General features: G+C 50.2%; 1 protein-coding gene across 3 annotated transcripts in view; it reads right to left on the bottom strand.

Moving 5' to 3' along the window:
• Positions 1-9418: 9418 nt before the first annotated feature.
• The window catches only part of Mlxipl (MLX interacting protein like), a 31213-nt gene continuing 22257 nt past the window's right edge, over positions 9419-18374 (bottom strand). The window contains exons 8-17 of one of the 3 annotated variants that reach the window (XM_041648443.1): positions 17984-18168; positions 13763-14312; positions 13461-13528; positions 13229-13313; positions 12964-13079; positions 12755-12874; positions 12507-12634; positions 11636-11759; positions 10778-10907; positions 9419-10242 (exon numbers count right to left, since the gene is read on the bottom strand). In XM_041648443.1, the coding sequence (XP_041504377.1) occupies positions 10124-10242; positions 10778-10907; positions 11636-11759; positions 12507-12634; positions 12755-12874; positions 12964-13079; positions 13229-13313; positions 13461-13528; positions 13763-14312; positions 17984-18168 (1625 nt within the window). In that variant the 3' untranslated portion in view covers positions 9419-10123. Of the gene's footprint in view, positions 10243-10777; positions 10908-11635; positions 11760-12506; positions 12635-12754; positions 12875-12963; positions 13080-13228; positions 13386-13460; positions 13529-13762; positions 14313-17983; positions 18169-18374 lie in introns of all 3 variants that reach the window. The other 2 variants (XM_041648442.1, XM_041648441.1) reach the window with 2 other exon arrangements.

Here is an 18374-nt window from a genome sequence, read left to right on the forward strand (position 1 = left end):
CGTCTCGGCGCACGAGGGGCGGGGGAGGACAGTTGGCGCGCCTCGAGGGGCAGGCCGGGCCGGGGTTGCGCTTTGGGGGCGTGGCCTGATCCTAAGCGAGCCTCGGGAGGCGGGACCTAGCCGTCACAGGGTCCTATGAGAAGAGACCTGGAGGTTGGCGCGCTCTGCAGGGCGGAGCTTGATTCTGGGAGGCGGGGCCGGGCGGTTGGAGCGCTCTGCAGGGCGGAGCCCGGGCGGTTGCGCGCGGCTTGTGGGGCTGGGCCCGGCCGTTAGTTTTCTATGGGGCGGAGCCTGGTCGTTTGAGTTTCCCCAGAGGTGGGGCCTTTCCGTTGGCGCGCTCCCGACGGACCTGGCCTGAGTGCACACACCGTAGGGCGGAGTTTAGCCTTTGAAGCGTCTTAAGGAGCCGGTCTTGACCGTTTTAGTGCTTGGGGGAATAAGAATTGGTTTGAGTATAACGGGGTGTACGACCGGACCGTTGGTTCGCCTTGCGGGGCGGGTCTTAGCTGCTGGTAGGTCCGGGAGGGGGGGGGCGGGGGGGGGACCTCGCCGGTTTGAGTGACTTGCTTCAAGTGCTCCGAGGGGTGGGGCCTTCCGGCTAAGTGATCTGAGGGGCGGGGCTTAGAGATTGACAGGACGAGGACTGGCTATTGGACTGGGTTTTTTCTTTTTTCGGTTTTTCGATATTGGACTGTTTTTGAGGGCGTGACGATTAAGAACTGATTTGATGGAAGCTGTGTTTCCCAGGTGTGTTCGGGCTCCAGACTCCGTCGATCATGCTCTCACCTCTTAATCGTTTATTAAGTTTTTTTTTAAATATTTATTTATTTTTTTATGTATAAATAGTCTATCTGTATGTGTAGATAGGCCAGAAGAGGGCACCATACCTCATTACAGGTGGTTGTGAGCCACCATGTGGTTGCTGGGAATTGAACTCAGGACCTTTGTACGAGCAGGCAATGCTCTTAACCACTGAGCCATCTCTCCAGCCCTAAAAGTTTTTTAAAAGCATTACCACACTGGATCCTTCCAAGGAACAGGGCAGAGGTTCTTATTCCCACTTTACCTGTGCTGCTGCTGGGGAAGAGAAAGGCCCCTACTGTTGGTGTGGGACAGCCCCGCAAAGACCTGAACAGCGAGGGTGTTGTGGAGAGGCAAAGGCGAGAGCATTAGAAAAACAAACGGCTAGTAAGGTCGGAAAGATCTGGAGACCCTTGAGTCTGACCTCATTCCAACATGCTGGTTATCATAGGAAGGCACGGAGCAAAATCCATGCATGGAGTATTTTGCACTAATACTGAAGAAAGCAAGACAGGGCTATAAGCTTAATACTACCGAACACTTGCCTAGCTTGTACAGGCCCTGAGTTGGATCCCTACCACTGAAAAGAGAAACAACAAAACCAAAACATATATTGGGGCTGGGCATGTAACTCCGTTGGCAAGCTGTTTCCCAAGCTTGCAGGAAGCCTAGCTCTTCAGCACCCTATAAACCTGTAATCCCTACACTTGCTGGAAGCAGGAAGATAAGAAATTCAAGGGTCTTCTTAGACCACATAGCGAGTTCCAGGGCATCTTGGGCTAAGAAAGAAAAGGCTAACTGGAAGTCCAGGGAGGTGATAAATGCCTGGATTTGGGGGTAGCCTGCAGAGTTGAAAAGAAGATACTAATTTTTTATTTTATATTATTATTATGTTTTTTTTCCCCTGAGACAGGGTTTCTGTGTGTAACAGCTCTAGCTGTCCTGAAACTTGCTTTACAGACCAGGTTGACCAGATTAAAGGCATGCACCACCACTGCCAGGCTAATTTATTAATATTATTTGGCCATGCTAGAGATCAAATCTAGGACGTTCACTGTGCTCGGCAGCTCTACAACTGAAGTTGCTGTCTAGTCCCTGGAAAGATTTCTTTTCTCCCTTTCTTTTTTTTTGTGCCAATCTTGGTGGCATATTTCTTTAATCCCTGCACTTGTAAGAAGAGACAGGTGGATTTCTCTTGAGTTCAAGGCCAGCCTGGTCTATTCAGTGAGCCCCAGGCCAGAGAAAGCTACATAGTGAAACTCTTGTCTCAAAAAAAAAAAAAGTTTTTTTTTTGTTTTTTTGCCTATGTACGTGTGTATGACACATGAGTGTGACAGATGTGTTTAAATGTGTGAGCATTCATTGTTTGGTTTGGTTTTTTGAGACAGGGTTTCTCTGTGTAGCTTTGGAACCTGTCCTAGAATTTGCTCTTGTCCTTGAACAGGCTGGCCTCAAACTCACAGAAATCAGCCTGCCTCTGCCTCCCGAGTGCTGGGATTAAAGGTTTGTACCACCACCAGCTGGCTATGTGCATGCCTGTGTGTGAAGGCCAGATGTTGATGTAGTTGGTTTCCATGATTGCTCTCCACTGAGTGCAGGAGCAGGGTAAATCTGTAGAGTACAATTTCTGCTATTCTGGCTAACCAATTTTCTCCAAGGATTGTCTTTCTCTTCCTCCCGTGTGCTGTGATTACAAGCAGGCTGACATGACACACCCACGCTGTGTTGAGGTTGGTTTCTGGCAGCCCAACTCCAATCCCCATACAAAGCAATGCTTTACCCACTAAAGCTTCATCTCAGCCCTAAAATAGGGTTTCAATATTGTAGCCCTTAAACTTGAGGCAACCCTCCTGCCTCAACCTTCTAGTACTGGGATTGCAGGAGGTTTTGTGTGTGGGGGGGGGTTAGTTTTAATTTAAGGTGTGTGTTGAGACAGGGTCACCATGTAACCCTAGCTAGACTGGAACTCACTTTGTGGGTCAGGCTGGCCTTAAAGAAGCAATCCTTCTGCTTCAGCCTCTCAAGCTCCGTGAACACAGGCACGCACTATTAAGCATATTTGTTCTAAAATGAATTGGAAAATAATTAGAGATTTACAAGGCACTGAAAGAAAAATAAACATCCAGGCATAATGGCACCGGCCTGTAATGTAATCTCAGCATTAAGGAGGTAGAGGCAGGAGGGTCCAGAGTGCAAGGCCATCCAAGGTGGCTCAGGAGATAAAAACACTTGCACCAAGCTTAACACCCAGAGTTTGAGTCCTAGGGCCCAGATGACAGGAGAGAACTCCCACAAGCTGTCCTCGGACTTCACGCAAGCACCGTGGTATGCATGCACTGCTCCCTCAACACACAAATGAGTAAATGTGATTTGTAAAAGGGAGCTTCCAGACTGGAGAGATGGCTCAGAGGTTAAGAGCAGTGACTGCTCTTCCAGCAATCCTGAGTTCAGTTCCCAGCAACCACATGGTGGCTCACAACCATCTGTAATGCAGTCTGATGTGCTCTTCTGGCAGGCAAACATGCAGCCAGAACACTAGCCATAATAAAGTGTATCTTTAAAAAAAAAAAAAAGGTGGCCTCTAGAGAACAATGGACACTGAAGCCCTATGGGCAGTCCCTTCAGTCGCTCACAAAAGCGGAACCAGTTATACTCAGATTTCACCAAAAAACAGACATATCCTGAAAGATAGTGTTTGGATTAGACCTGCTTCATTGGAAAAAAAAAATCTTAGAACTGGCATATGCTGTGGGCTGCCTGGTCCCCAAGTCCACAGCAAGTCTATAAGCTCCCCCACTAATGTTCCAGGCCTCACAGTTCCAGCTGAGCTTGCCTGATCCTTTAAGGGCACAGGCAAAGACAGAAGCAGAGAGATGTAGACAGACACACTGGCTATCTTTGGTGAGGAACTACGTTCAGTCAGAGAGCAAAGGGAGAGGGCTCATTTCCTTCCCTTTTGCCCTTTTCTGGGAACTGGCATCAATTCAGTTCAGGAAGGTGGGGTGGGGAGTGCTGGCCTCTCTGCTATCTACAGACAAAGCTGTCTGGGTTTCTGTTTGTTATGCTGGTTAATTTTTGTCAACTTGACACAAACTCGAGTCACCTGGGAAGAGGATGATTCTCAGTTGAGGAATAACTCTATCAGACTGCCCTGTGGGCATGCCAGTGGGGCATTTTCTTGATGGATGTCCAGGGGTGGCGCTGGGGGTGGCTCCCATCCCGTGCGCCTGGGTCTGGGCTGTATAGCTGAACAAGGCAGTAAGCAGCATCCCTCGGTGGCTTCAGCTCCACACCCCAGCTCCTGCTTTGGCTCACCTCAGTGATGGACTGGGGCATGGAAGTAAAAGCCACAAAAGACTCTTTCCCCTCAAAGTTGCTTCCGAGAGGCAAACTAGGATATTTGGTTTGGTGTGATTCTCTGAGACAGGATCTCGGTATGAAAAAACTTGCTTTCGATTCCCTAGGTAGTCTAGGCTGGCCTCGAACTCATGACTACCCTGCCTCAGCCTTACCAGTGCTGGGGTCACAAGCATTCATTACTACTCCTGGCTTGAAAGTTTTGCTTTTTTTATTCTGTTTGTTTGTTTATTTATTTTAGGTTTTCGAGACAAGGTTTCTATGTGTAGCCCTGGCTGTCCTAGAAGTCACTCTGTAGACCAGATTGGCCTCCAACTCACAGAGGTCTGCCTGCCTTGGCTTCCTGAGTGCTGGGATTATACCACCTAGCTTCATGTTTCACTTTCAAGAAGCATTTTCAGCCGGGTTGTAGTGGCACACCTTTAATCAGCGAGAAAACCAATTTCAAAACATAAACTGGATTTTTGCTAAGGGTCACATTGAGCTCGCTCTAAGCAACTACCAGACTACCCTTTCAGGCAGCCACTTCCAAACCAGAGCCAGACCGGAAATTGCTGACGTAAGATCTGGCCTGGCTCCATCTTGCCTCTACTCTCTCCTCTGTCCTTCTCCTCGAGTAGTAAAGAGAGACCTGGATACATGACAGTCCCTATCCTGGAACCCAGGATCACAGCACAGCTACTAATAAAAACTCACTGGGAAGGGAGTAGAGGTTGACCAAGAAAGACACCTGATGCCAATGTCTTGCCTCTACATACACCTACACATACAAGCATGCACAAACCCACATGAACGTGTGCATACACCACACACACATGCATACACATTTCATTCACCAAGCCTTTTACACGCATTTGTTAATATATTGAAACATTTAAAAAGTTACATTCATTTTATGTACACATACACATGGGTTGGTGGTGGGCACAGACTCTGGTACTCTCCTCGAGGCCAGAATACAACTTGTGAGATGGGAGCTGGTCCTCTTTCTCCATCACTTCAGTCCAGGAGCTAAGATTTAGTTTGTCGGAGTTGGCAGTGAGCCCCAGAATGTGTGGAGTCGGCTTGCTGGCATCAGAAACTTTCTTGCTTCATTTAATCTTCCTGTAGGTCTCATCTCAAAATTAGGAGACAAACGCTAGGACCCAGTTAAGCGGCTCTATAAGAAACATTTAGAGATGGGGCCTGGTTCATGGAAGGAGGTTGCTATGGGTAGATGTTTGATGGTTAGAGTGTGGCTCTGGATCCAGCCTCTCTGCTTCCTGGTCAGCCATGATGTGAACAAGCTCAGCTACGTGTCCGGAGCCATTCCTTCCCCACAACGGATGGCAATTATCTGAAACCATGAGCACAAACCAGTCTTTCCTCAAGCTATCTCTGTCAGGTCTTGTGGTCACAGGGATGCAAAAGTAACCAACTCAGTCAACAAGGAAGCAAGAGAGAGAACCCAGTAACAGCCTCTGGTGGGTCACACTCTAAGATCCATCTTTCTCTAACCAAGGGAAGAAGGAGGAAGGCTTTGTAGAGCCATCCCTAACCATCATGGGTACATGGCCCAGTTTGAAGCCAACCCCAGTGTGAAGGACAGGTGGAACGAAGCAGGTTTCAGGACAGTAGGGTGGGTTATGGGGTGGGTTGAGGACACAGAGTGCCCCCTGTACCTTCTTCAGGGGCGGATGCCGAGACAGGTGGAGCCCAGCATGCCTCAGTTACTTTCTTATTGCTGTGTCAAAACACCAGGACCAAGGCAACGTATAAGCACAAGCACTGAATTGGGCTTGGAATTTCCAAGTGTTAGTTGGGAGGGTGAAGGCAGGAACAGCGAGAGTTCACATCTGTCAGTCAGTAGCAGGCAGAGAGAGAACACACCGGGAACAGAGCAGGTCCTCTGTTTAATTCTCAAAGCCCACCCCCTCCAGTGACATACCTCCTCCAGTGAGGTCACACCTAATTCTTCCCAATCAGTTTCACCAACTGAGGACCAAGTGTGCCAACAGACGAGCCTTTGGAGGCAGGCATTCTCATGCAAATCACCACAGCGCAAGTATTGGGGTTTGCATGAATTCATATAGAGTGTGTGTGTGTGTGTGTGCCATGTTTATCCAGGTGCCTACAGAGATCAAGAGAGGGCATCAGATCCTCTGGAGTTACAGGCAGGTGTGCACCTCCCCATGTGGGTGCTGGAATCAGATTTGGGTATTCTCAAGAGCAGTATATGCTTTTTTTTTTAAAAAAAAAAATTGGTTTTTCAAGAGAGGGTTTCTATAGAGCAGCTCTGGCTGTCCTGGATCTCACTCTATCGACCAGGCTGAAACTCACAGAGATCCGCCTGCCTCTGCCTCCCGAGCGCTGGGAACAGGTACTCTTCACTGTGGCAGGGAGGCCTGGTCACAGGTGGCAGGCATGGCAGCAACAGGAAGTGAGAGCTCATCTTCACACACAGGCATGCAGCAAAGAGAGAGCTAGCCGGAAGGAGGTGAGTCTTTAAACTCTTTTTGTTTTGTCGTTTTTAAGACAGGGTTTCTCTTCATAGTCCTGGCTATCTTGGAAGTCGCTCTGTAGACCAGAGCTGGCCTCAGACTCAGAGATCTGCCTGGCTCTGCCTCTCAAGTGCTGGGATAAAAGCTGTGTGCCACCACCTTCTGACTAGAATTGGGGTTCTTTTGTTAAAAATTTTATTTATTTACTTAGTATGTATACAATGTTCTGTCTGCATGTATGCCTGCCCGCCAGAAAAGGGCACCAAATCTTATAGATGGTTGTGAGCCACCATGTGGTTGCTGGGAATTGAACTCAGGACCTTTGGAAGAGCAGGCAATGCTCTTAACCGCTGAGCCATCTCTCCAGCCCCAGCACAGCACCATTTTAAAAAATTTATTCATCTATTTATTAGCAGTTGCAGATTGAAGCTGGGGCTTCAGACGTACAAAGCAAGCACTCTCTACACTGAGGTACAGCTCCAGTTTGTGTGTGTGTGTGTGTGTGTGTGTGTGTGTGTGGTTGGTTTTGTTTGTTTTGTTTTCTTTGAGCCCGGATCTCACTCTGTAGCTCACTTGGAACTCTCTATGTAGATCAAGCTGGCCTGACCCTTACAAAAAGCCGCTTGCCTCTGCTTGGACTTCCCAGCCTCTCAATCCCCAGAACAAGTGACAGAGACACCCATCTGAAAATCTCTGTAGAAGCAGTATCAGGCTTAAAGGCCAAGCCCAGTTGTTTACCATATTTAGGCTACGCTGGGGTCCATGCATGGCTTCAACAATCCTGGCACTAGGGAAGCAGAGGCAGGTGGATCTCAGAGTTAGACACCAGCCTGGTCCTCAAAGTGAGTTCCAGGATGGCTAGGGCTCAGAGAGATTCTGTCTCAAAAAAAAAAAAAAAAAAAAAAAAGGCCATACTGGACTACATGAAATCCTGCCTCAAAAAAAAAGGAAATTAAAAAAAGTTTTCCCTAGATCTGGGCCTCTTGGCACAGCCTCACCATACCAAACGAAGACAAGACAATTTAGGTTATATTCTCATTCCTTCTGTCTGGTACGGTGGCACACACATGCAATCTTAGCAAGAGGCTTGAGCTCAGCCTAGTATATACAAATGGACCCTGTATCAAGGAGAGAGCTCGCTGGAGAGATAACTCAGCTGTTAAGAGCCGGCCTGCTCTGGCAGAGGTCCTGAGTTGGTTCCCAGCACTCACCCGTGGCAGTTCACAACCACTGTAACTCCAGCTCCAGGGACACCACGCCCTCTTCTGGCCGCTGCAGGTACCCACACTCACGTGCATACACACAGACACACATAATTAAAAAAAACAAAACAAAAACCTTTTTCTAAAATAAGGAATAAACCAAACTTTCACTTGAGTTTTGTCTTATGCCAGTAGCGTCCATCACTCAATGAAAGCCAAGGTGGAAGGCTGGGAGATGCCTTATAGGTCAAGAGCTTACCGTATAAACACGAGGACCTGAGTTCAAAACCGCAGCACCCATGTAGAAGCCAGGAGTGGGGCTGGAGGAATGGTTCAGCTATTAGAGGCTAGACTTACAACCAAGGATACAAAAAGCCAGGCGTGGTTTCCCCACTGCTGGGGCGGCAGAGACAGGCAGATCTCAGGGGCTGACCGGCCAGGCAGTCTAGTGGAGATTCTGTCTCAAAGAACAAGGCAGAGAGGCCGGTGAGATGGCTTGGCTAGTAGAGGCACTTGCTGCCAGGGTTGATGACCTGAGTTTGCTCCCCATATCTTGCATGATGGAAGGAGTGGCGTGTGTGTGTGCACATACACATAAATAAAGGTAATGTAAAATATTTTTTTTTTTTTTGGTTTTTCGAGACAGGGTTTCTCTGTGGTTTTGGAGCCTGTCCTGGAACTAGCTCTTGTAGACCAGGCTGGTCTCGAACTCACAGAGATCCGCCTGCCTCTGCCTCCCGAGTGCTGGGATTAAAGGCGTGCGCCACCACCGCCTGGCTGCGTGCGCCACCACCGCCCGGCAATGTAAAATATTTTTAGGCAGTCGAGAAGTGGTGGCACATGCCTTTAATCCCAGCACTCAGGAGGCAGAGGCAGGCAGATCTATATGAGTTCAAGGCCAGTCTGGTCTACGGTCTACACAGCGAGTTCCTGGACAGGTTCCAAAGCTACAGAGAAACCCTGACTCAAAAAACAAACTGACAACAAATAAATTTTAGGCAGAGGCAGGATGATCTTTATGAGTTTGAAACCAGCCTGGTCTACATAGCAAGTCCCAGGACAGCCAAGACAACAACAGAGAGAGAGTTCCTGCCTCAAAAAAAAAATCCCCCCCAAATATGATACATATATGTAACTCTGTATGTATGTATGCATGTTTGTATATATATACCGTGTCTCAATATCTATCTCTGGCTGGCTGGGCTGGAACTCACTATATAAACCAGGCTGGCCTCACTCATAAAAATCCACCTGCCTCTGCCTCCCAAGTGCTGGGATTCAAGGTGAGCATCACTATGTCCAGCCCTAAAATCTTTTTTGAATCATTTTAAAAGAAGGTGGAGAGCAATGAGAAAGATACCCAAATCAGCCTCTGGCCTGCATGTACAAGCATGGGCAACTTCATCTGCACCCAAGCAAACGAAAAAGCCCTCAAAGGTGGTTTATGGGCTGGAGAGATGGCTCAGAGGTTAAGAGCACTGGCTGCTCTTCCAGAGGTCCTGAGTTCAATTCCCAGCAACCACATGGTGGCTCACAACATCTGTACTGAGATCTGGTGCCCTCCTCTGGCCTGCGGGCACACATCAAGGCAGAATGTTGTATACATAATAAATAAATTTTTAAAAAAAGGTGGTTTATGACCCACAGGGCCCCTGTAAAGCCACCCGGGGCTGCTCCACGTTCTCTGTGTCCCACAGTTGTGCTGCCATCACACCAACACCCTTGCAGATAGTTTTGCTTTTATTGTTCAAGAATATTTTTATAAAATCCACATACGCACACACACATCTACATACATGCAAGATGCCTACCCTGCTCCGGTCGCCCCTTGCCCTGATGGCTCCTGGCATCAGATCTCAGTGGCCACCCAGGAAGCCACCCTACAGCTCCCCATGTCGCCAGTGCAGGGACAAAGAGAGGGGATCTCCTGTTCTGCCTCCCTGCTCAGGAACAAAGGAAGGGTGATGCCCTTTGTCCGAAAGCAGGGAGTCATGAGGACACAGGTTGACCGCATCTCTCCTCGGAGCTCCCTGAGTGGCTGGCTTAGGTCCCCAGCGTCACAGCTGCTAATGCCTTTGGGGTCCTCTGTTATTAGATGGAGTATGAGTCACCAGAACGCACAGCATTCGTATAGTGCGGGGATGGGAACTGGGTTCTTTTCCATCCACAGGAGGTGGTAAGTGTAAACCCTGGAACCTGCTAGACTCCCAGGGAAGCTGTTAGCCAGGATCAAGAGGGGAGTGCCCACGAGTTAGCCCTGGGACGTGGAAACTTTCACCAGGATTAGAATGGTCTGCCCAGGGTACCCTCAGTGACTGCCCGTGTGGCTTGTTCAGGCACACGGCTCGGATCGGTCAGGATGCTGGTCGATGTACTGAGCTGGCGAAGGGAATTCAGGACAGCTGGAAGAAGAGGGGGAGTTAGGGATGGAGTCAAGAACATGGGAGAAATACCAGCTAGCTAAGCAGGTGGCTGTTCCCAGGACCTCTTTCTTTAGGTATTTTAAAGACTCAAGGACCATCCAGGGTGTGATATGGTGGAATGGCCTCAAACCCTAAGCTGTATTCAAGATAGACAAGACTTGGGAACCAGGCAGGCTGGGTTTCAACTCTCTGCTCTGAAGTCCCACAAGTGTGAGTATGTGTATATGTGTGTGTGTGTGTGTGTGTGTGTGTGTGTGTGTATGATATTGGAGACTGAACTCAGGGTCTTGTGCATGATGATGTAAGTGTTCTTCTGCTCAGGCAAGTCCCCAGCCCCTCACTGGGGGATTCTAGGCAGGTGCTCTAACACTGAGCCATGTTTCCAGCTCCTCACTGGGGGATTCTAGGCAGGTGCTCTAACACTGAGCCATGTTCCAGGCTCCTTATTGGTGGATTCTAGGCAGGTGCTCTGCAAGGTCTCACATGTTAGTAGGCAGAAAGATGGCTCACGTACTTGGTCGGAGAGCAGGCAGAGAACAGTACTGGTCTAGCCAAGCCAGTGACGTCTGGCGGAGGCTGTGCAAGCTTGTGGTTGACACCATCCCATTGAAGGACTCAAACAAAGGCCGGATGAGGATGCTGAACTGGGCTTGGAGTCAAGGAACACACCAGTGGTCCAGACAGCACTCCACCACCTCACAAACAGCTATGACACTGGACCCAAGTCAGTGCCAAGAAAAGCCTGTCACTGTCTAAATGTGAACGCTATGGGAAGTCACTCTGCCCCCCTCCCTCCCTGCCAAGGATTGTTCAGAATCTCTCTATCCTTCCGCTTAGTTCCTCCAGAGCCCTTATTCTGTATTAGCCTATCCCACATCTCTAGGCTCAGTCAAGAACACAAATACTGACCTGATGGCACAGGCTTGTAATTCCAGCCATTCAGAAGACTGGCAGCAGAAGGATCACAAGTTTGGGGCTTGTCTCAAAATAAAAAGCTAAAAGAGAGCTGGGACGGAGCTCCTGTCCAATCTCTAGTATGGGAAATCAAACACAGCTCAACCCTGGATTCAGGAAAAAGTGGATGCCCTGCCTTTTCTAGACCTAGCACGACTTGGACTTTTGATACTTCCAGACTGCCTTCAGGGACATCTCCCAACTGCATTACCACCCCCACCCCGGCCCGCCCTGCTCTCCCTCCCTCTCAGCTGACAAGCATTCTTGCAATCCCAGGGCCTGACAACAGAGGGCAGAACCAAAGCCCATTTCCTGGGGTCCTATGGCTCAGCCTGTGGTCTAATACATAGCCTGGTCTGACTGTAGCAACAGCAGCCATCACTATTACCCTCAGGCCATCAGCCCAAGTTAAGGATACTACCCAGAACTTCCAGTTGTGCAGTGTGCGGGTCCGGACATAGTCATCAAACATGTCACGCATCTGGTCAAAGCGCTGATGTGTGATGGGCACCCCAGTGGCTGGCAGCTGCTGCTGGCACAAGCTATGGATGGAAAAAATCAGGGAGTGTGAGGACGCGCCTCCTTTACCTCAGCTCTTAAGTACTTTTTGCTTGTTTGTTTGTTTTCTGAGACAGTGTTTCTCTGTGTAGCCTTGGCTGTCCTGGAATTTGCTTTGTAAACCAGGTTGACCTTGAACAGAGATCTGCCTGCCTCTGCCTCCCAAGTGCTGAGATTAAAGGTGTACGTCACTACAACCAGCCTTGTTTTTATTATTGATATTTATTGAGGCAGCCTTGTTTTTTTTTAATTTTTTTTATTGAGAAAAGAAGAAAAAAAAACATAAACAAAAAAACAAGTTTCCACCTCCTCCCAGCCTCCCATTTCCCTCCCCAGCCTTGTTTTTTTATTAATTATGTATTTATTTCTTTTCCTGTGCCTTCGTGTTTGTCCTACATATATGTCTGTGTGAAGTTGTCTGATCCCCTGAAACTAGAGTTACAGGCAGTAATGAGCTGCCATGTGGATGCTGGGAATTGAATCCAGGTCCTCTGGAAGAACAACCAGTGCTCTTAACTGCCGAGTCATCTCTCCAGCCCCTTGTTTTGTTTTTTAAGGTGCTGGAGATGGAACCCAGTTCTTGCAGATGCTATGCAAGCACCCTACCACAAACCACATCTCTAGCCCCTCACTGGGGGGATTCTAGGCAGGTGCTCTACCACTGAGCCACAGGCCAGCCTCTCACTGGGGGATTCTAGGCAGGCGTTCTGCTGAGCTTCACCCCTGCTTACTTGATGGCGGCATTGAGCTCCTCTATCTCATCCCGCAGCTGCTGTGCCTCCTCCTGCATGGCCGCCCGTTCCTGCTGCAGCATCAGGATGTATTCGGCAGTCTTCTGCAGTGTTGTTGCTTTGCTCACCTGCGGGCGCCACCAGTGTGGGCCTCTGTGCTGGCAGGCCCTGGGATCTGGTGTTGGGTGTTGGTCCAAGGAGGGGCTCCATGACTCTAAGGGAATGTGCATCTCTGGCTAGGGGCTCACCTTGAGACTGGGCTGGGCACTGAGCGTGCTCACAAGTCCGTGGAGGGTGTCAAATCCTAGCTTGATATTGAAACGCCTCTTCTGCTCAGCCGAGATGTGTGTGATGCGCCGGTTCTCCATCTTGGAAACAGAACATGAGATGAGGCTAAGGGAAGCCGTGGGTAGGATTGGTAACAGTTGCATCTTGGAGGTCAGGAGACTGTACATACCTTGTTATTGTCTATGCGACCCCGGTTTAGGATAGGTTGAGGGGGAGATAGGTGGACACTCAGTGCCCCCGGGGGTGGTATGGAGTTGAGATCCCCTGATAATCGCCGCTCACTGCCTGTGGCAGGGACAGACCAGGACAGACGGACATACAAGAGAGAAGGTCCCCTTGCCCCGTCCCTGTCATTCCGATCACAGTCACAGCCCCCCTCATCTTTCCCCTCCCTCCTTCCTCTAAGACCCACAATCCCTCCAGCCCCTATTTACCGCTGGGTGCTGGGGGTGAGAGCCGCTCTGCTTTGGGGACAATCAGGGACCTGGGAGGGGCCAATGTGGCTGGGCCTGGAGGTGGCTGAGGTGGTGTAGGGGCCGGGATTGGGGGAAAGAAGGCACGGGCACGGGGGAATTCAGAGACTGTATCCTGCTGGGATGGAGAAGGGCAGAGAGTTGGGGTAAAGGCCCTAGAGTGGCCCTTACATCCCAGTGCCCACCATCTTACCGGAGACTCTGCGGGCCGGAGGAGGGTGCTGGGCACAGTTGGAGGTTCCAGTGCTTGCTCAGGCTTGGCTGAGTACAGGCAGTACTATGAGGACCACTAGACTGGCCCAATCAAGTCCATCACCAATTAAGACCCCGTCTTGCTCCCCAGCAGCCCACACACCCTATCAGATATAGCTCAAGTCTCTAACATCATTCCACCCTCTCTCTGTCCCCCAAGCTCACCCTAAAACCCTAGCCTTCTGCCCTAGTAGCCTGCCCACCCCCTCCCAGCACCTTGTCCACCTGCCTCCCCCATCTCACCTGCCCTGAGAAGCTGTGTAAGGCAGGGGTTGTTGTCTCTGGCAGTGGTGGTGGGGCTGGCAGTGGTAGGGGCCAAGGTAGGGGGGCTGGCTCTCCGGCTGCCTGGGGACGAGGTGGAGGGCTTGCATCTGGGCTGCACATCCTGAGGTATGGCGAAGTGAGACCTAAAGGCAGGCTCTGGATACCCAGGGGGCAGATGGTCTACAGGGAAAGGGGCGGGGCCAGGGCTAGGGCCAGGCTGTGGCGGCCTGGGAACGAAAGTGGTAGGAGCAGGAAGAGTAGGCACTCCTGGAGCAGGTGGGACTGTGGTGAAGGGGAACCTGGCGGAGAAGAGGGGCTCTTCTGGCAACAAAGTGGGAGCTGGAGCCATTGTAGGGAAGTGAGCTGGGGTGCAGGACTCTAAGCCCTGCGCCTTGACAGGGGTGGGGTATGGAAGGAGAGGAGGAGGCATAGGAGTAGGTGGGATCTTGGTCTTTGGGTCTTCGGGAAGAAGGAAGTCAGAACTCATAAAGGTACTGGGGTCCAAGGGTCCAGGGCAGCTGTTCCGAGCCTAGATGAGGGGCAAGGGAGACAGGATGATACTCACAAGAGCAGGGGAGGGACCTGCCTGTACCCACCGGGAAACCTCTGTCCTGGCTATGTCCTGGACTGGGTACTGAGGACACAGGAGAACTGATCCACACACATGCACATACACGCACACACTGGAAATCATAATCTAATGTACAACTGTAGCCTAGTACAAATTGTATGCACAAATTAGGCATGGCACATCAGTCTTTCTGGTAATTCGTGATCCATTCACCCACTGGATAATTTATCCAATATAGCTATTAATCTAGTCTTCATTTACCTATCCATCTATTTGCCAATTGTCTACCAGTCTTCCTTCCAGTTATCCGCTCTTCATCCATCAAAACACTAACTCATCCACCAATCTCATTGTTCATTCTTCATCCACCCATCCATCCATCCATCCGTCTGTCCGTCCATCCATCCATCCATCCATCCACCCATCCATCCACCCACCCACCCATCCACCCATCCATCCACCCACCCACCCATCTATCCAACCATCCACTCATCTACCCACCCGTCCACTCATCCATCCATTTACATATGTATTCTCTCATCTATGAACTCACGCATCTCTCTATTCCACCCCCAGATGTGATGGCTAATCTGGATTGGTAGACCTGAGGAATGCCTAGGAGATTGGTGAGGCACACTGGTGGTTTGTGGAGGGCATTCCCAGAGTGTCTAAACAAAGAGGGTGGGGTGGGCTGGTTAAGTTCCATGGTCAACTCGATTCCATTAAGACATGGGCAGTGCATCAGTGAAACACAGCTCTCAGGTGTGTCTCTGAGGATGTTTCCAGGGAGGGTTAATTGAGAGAGAAGACTCCTGGGTGTGGATAGAACCATTCCACGGGGATGGGATCCCAGGCTTAATAAAAAGTGGGCCAGCAGGATGTCTCAGGAACTGAAAGCACCTTGCTGCCAAGCTTGATGCGTTGAGTTTGATCCCAGGAACTCACATGGGGGAAGGAGAGAACCAGCTCCTGAAAGTTACTCTCTGATGTCCATATGGGCACCCACCACACACACCCACACGCTTGTGAACACACACAAAATAAATTAAAGAGTAGTAAGTAGGGGGTCTAGTAAGATGGCTCAGTGGGTAAAACACTCACTACCAAGCCTTGACTCGAGTCCCTGGGGCCCACACGGTGCCACAGTGCAAGAGGAAAATTGTTACCTTCAAGTTGGTCTCTGACCTCCACATGTACACTATGTCATGCATACCTCTCTACATCATGCCTGTACACCCACACACACACGCGTGTGCACACACACACATGCACACGCACATCACCACCATCATCATTATCATCAAATAGAAGTAAGCATGTAAACCGGGTACCAGCATCCTCCTCTCCGCTCCCTGACCCAGTCCGATCAGCTGTCTCTCCACGCTGCTGTCATGCCCTCTCCACTGTATCCCTTAAACCATGATCCAAAAGAAAACTTTTGTGCTGGGCATGGTGGCGTACGCCTTTAATCCCAGCACTGGGGAGGCAGAGGCAGGCGGATCTCTGTGAGTTAAAGGCCAACCTGGTCTATAAAGTGAGTTCGAGGACAGCCGGGACTGTTACACAGAAAAACCCTGTCTCGAAAACCACAGGGAAAAAAAAAAAAAGAAAAGAAACCTTTCCTTAAGTTGCTTTTTGCCAGGTAGTATGCCACAGCAAGGGACAAAGTAACTGATATGGGGGTGAGACACACCAAGAATGCCAGCCCACAGTCTGGGGGCCCAGGTGGAATAAGTGGGGGTGGGGATTGAAGCCCTCTAGTGAAGGCTTTCTTCCTCCCCACACCACCTCTGTCGTTGCTTCCTAGCTTCTCTGCTCTGTCTCACCTCCTCCCCCATGACAGACTCAAGCCTCTGAAATCACAAGCAAAATCACTCTTTCTGTGGGGTTGTTTTTCTAAATGCAGCACCGTGATGAGACTGGCTACTGCTCCAGCCCACAGGTAGCCAGCCACTGACCAAGAGATCCGACCACCTGCATTCTCTTAATTTTCCCATCAACCCATTCGTACTCCATCTGTCTATTCATCAACCACCCGCACATTCACCAAACACTAACGTAACAAATCATCCGTCCATTGGCAAAGCCAGGTATCCCCAGCCCAGGCACTGCTAGTTCATTCAATCAATCTACCAAACTGTTTATGTGGGCATCCGACCACTCGCCAGCCCATTTCCTTTACATTCACTTACCCACATACGCTGGCGCCATTTTCTACAGCGATCTTTCCATATACTGCCACACACGTCTCTCTTACTCTCATGCATTCATTCACCGGGCAACCCTTTCTGTGTGTGGAAACCACTAGGTACAGAGAATGCAGCGGTGGCTAAAACAGCCCTTCCAGCAAGAAGCTGTCTGTCCAGTGGAGGAGACAGACCTCTTACAATCAACTACAAAAGCATGTGGCCCTTCCTTGAGAGGAGAAAAGGACACTGTGGTGGTTAGGCTTGACGGTCTACGTGACACAACCTAGGACCACCTGGGAAGAGTCTCAGTGAGGGACTGCTATGGTGGGTTGGCCTGTGGGCGTGTCTATTGGGGAGTATCTTCATTAAGTCAGGTGATGAAGAAAGACGGAGCCCACGGTGGGAGGCGTCATTCCCTAGGCAGGGGATTCTGAACTGTGTCAGAGTAAAGAAGCGGAGCCGAACATAAGTGAGCATGCTCGCCGCCACTTCTCTCTGCTCTTGACTGTAGACGTGGTGTGACTGTTGGAAGTTCCTGCCTTGACTGCCCCACACTGACGGTCTGTAACCTGGGGCTCCTAGCTGAAAGAAACCCCTTTTCTCCCCCTAACTTGCTCTCCCTCGGGGTATTTTAGCACAGCAACAGAAATGAAACTAGAAGAGACAGCTAACAATCGCAGGGAAATGACTTCTGGACTGGTATGGGTATCGGAGTTCTAGAAACAAGACGCCAACTCACAGTTGCCTAAACACACACACTCCCATCCTGCTTCCTCGCACATATTCCTGCCTCTCCCTCCCAGCTGGCTCGCCCTTCACCTGCCCATTCATTCACTCAGACCCAGAATGTTGGGCAAGCTGGGTGGCGCACACCTTTAATCCCTGCACTCTTGAAGCAGAGGCAGGCTGATCTCTGTGAGTTCAAGGCCATCCAGGGCCCAGAGACAGACCCTGTCTTAAAACCCAAACCCAAGCCGGGCGGTGGTGGCGCACGCCTTTAATCCCAGCACTCGGGAGGCAGAGGCAGGCGGATCTCTGTGAGTTCGAGACCAGCCTGGTCTACAGAGCTAGTTCCAGGACAGGCTCCAAAGCCACAGAGAAACCCTGTCTCAAAAAAAAAAAAAAAAAAAAAAAAAAAAAAAAACAAAAACAAAACAAAACAAAAAACCCAAACCCAAGCCAAAAAACAATGGCAAGAAAACCCAAATCCTCTGGCTTGTGCCCTGTTCTATGGTTCTTACGCCCTCTGCCTTCCTCTACCACTCTCTCATTCAATTCATCTAGTTCTGCTTTGTAGGGTCTTCTCTGGGGGCTGTGCTCTCCCAAGATCTCTTCTTTCTGGTTGCCCAACAAAGTGTTTAGCTACCTCCTGGCCCCACACAGAGCCAGAGCTAGCTCTCAGACGTCCTGGAAAGGCTGCACAGAACAGGGTACACTCACCTGTAGGCAGGTAGTCCCTGAGAGAGGGGTCATCCCCGAGGAGGAGGAAGCAGAGGCTGGAGGTGGCATCTCTGGGCCCAGGATTCCACTGCTGAAGAGGGAGTCAGCCATAGGGCCAAAGCTGGGGGGCTCCAGGAAGTTTGAGGATGTGGGCGGTTGCGGGGGGCGGTAATTGGTGAAGAAATCTGTAATTGAGACGCACAAGGGAGCAAATGATATTAAGGACTCAGGCTAAGTCTTTGATACAGTCCCCATGAGGGGCAGAGGTGGGACAGGGACCAGGAGAGGTGGAAGGTTTCCATGGGAGACTGTGAAATGGTGTCTGTCACACTCAGGAGAAGCTGCACTAAAGATGGGTAGGAGATTGGCAGGATGGTCTTGGGAGAGATGC

The sequence above is a fragment of the Microtus oregoni genome, unplaced genomic scaffold (genome assembly GCF_018167655.1).
Source record: "Microtus oregoni isolate MIOR12 unplaced genomic scaffold, Mior012 000003F_ref0000135, whole genome shotgun sequence".
Classification (NCBI taxonomy): Eukaryota; Metazoa; Chordata; class Mammalia; order Rodentia; family Cricetidae; genus Microtus; species Microtus oregoni.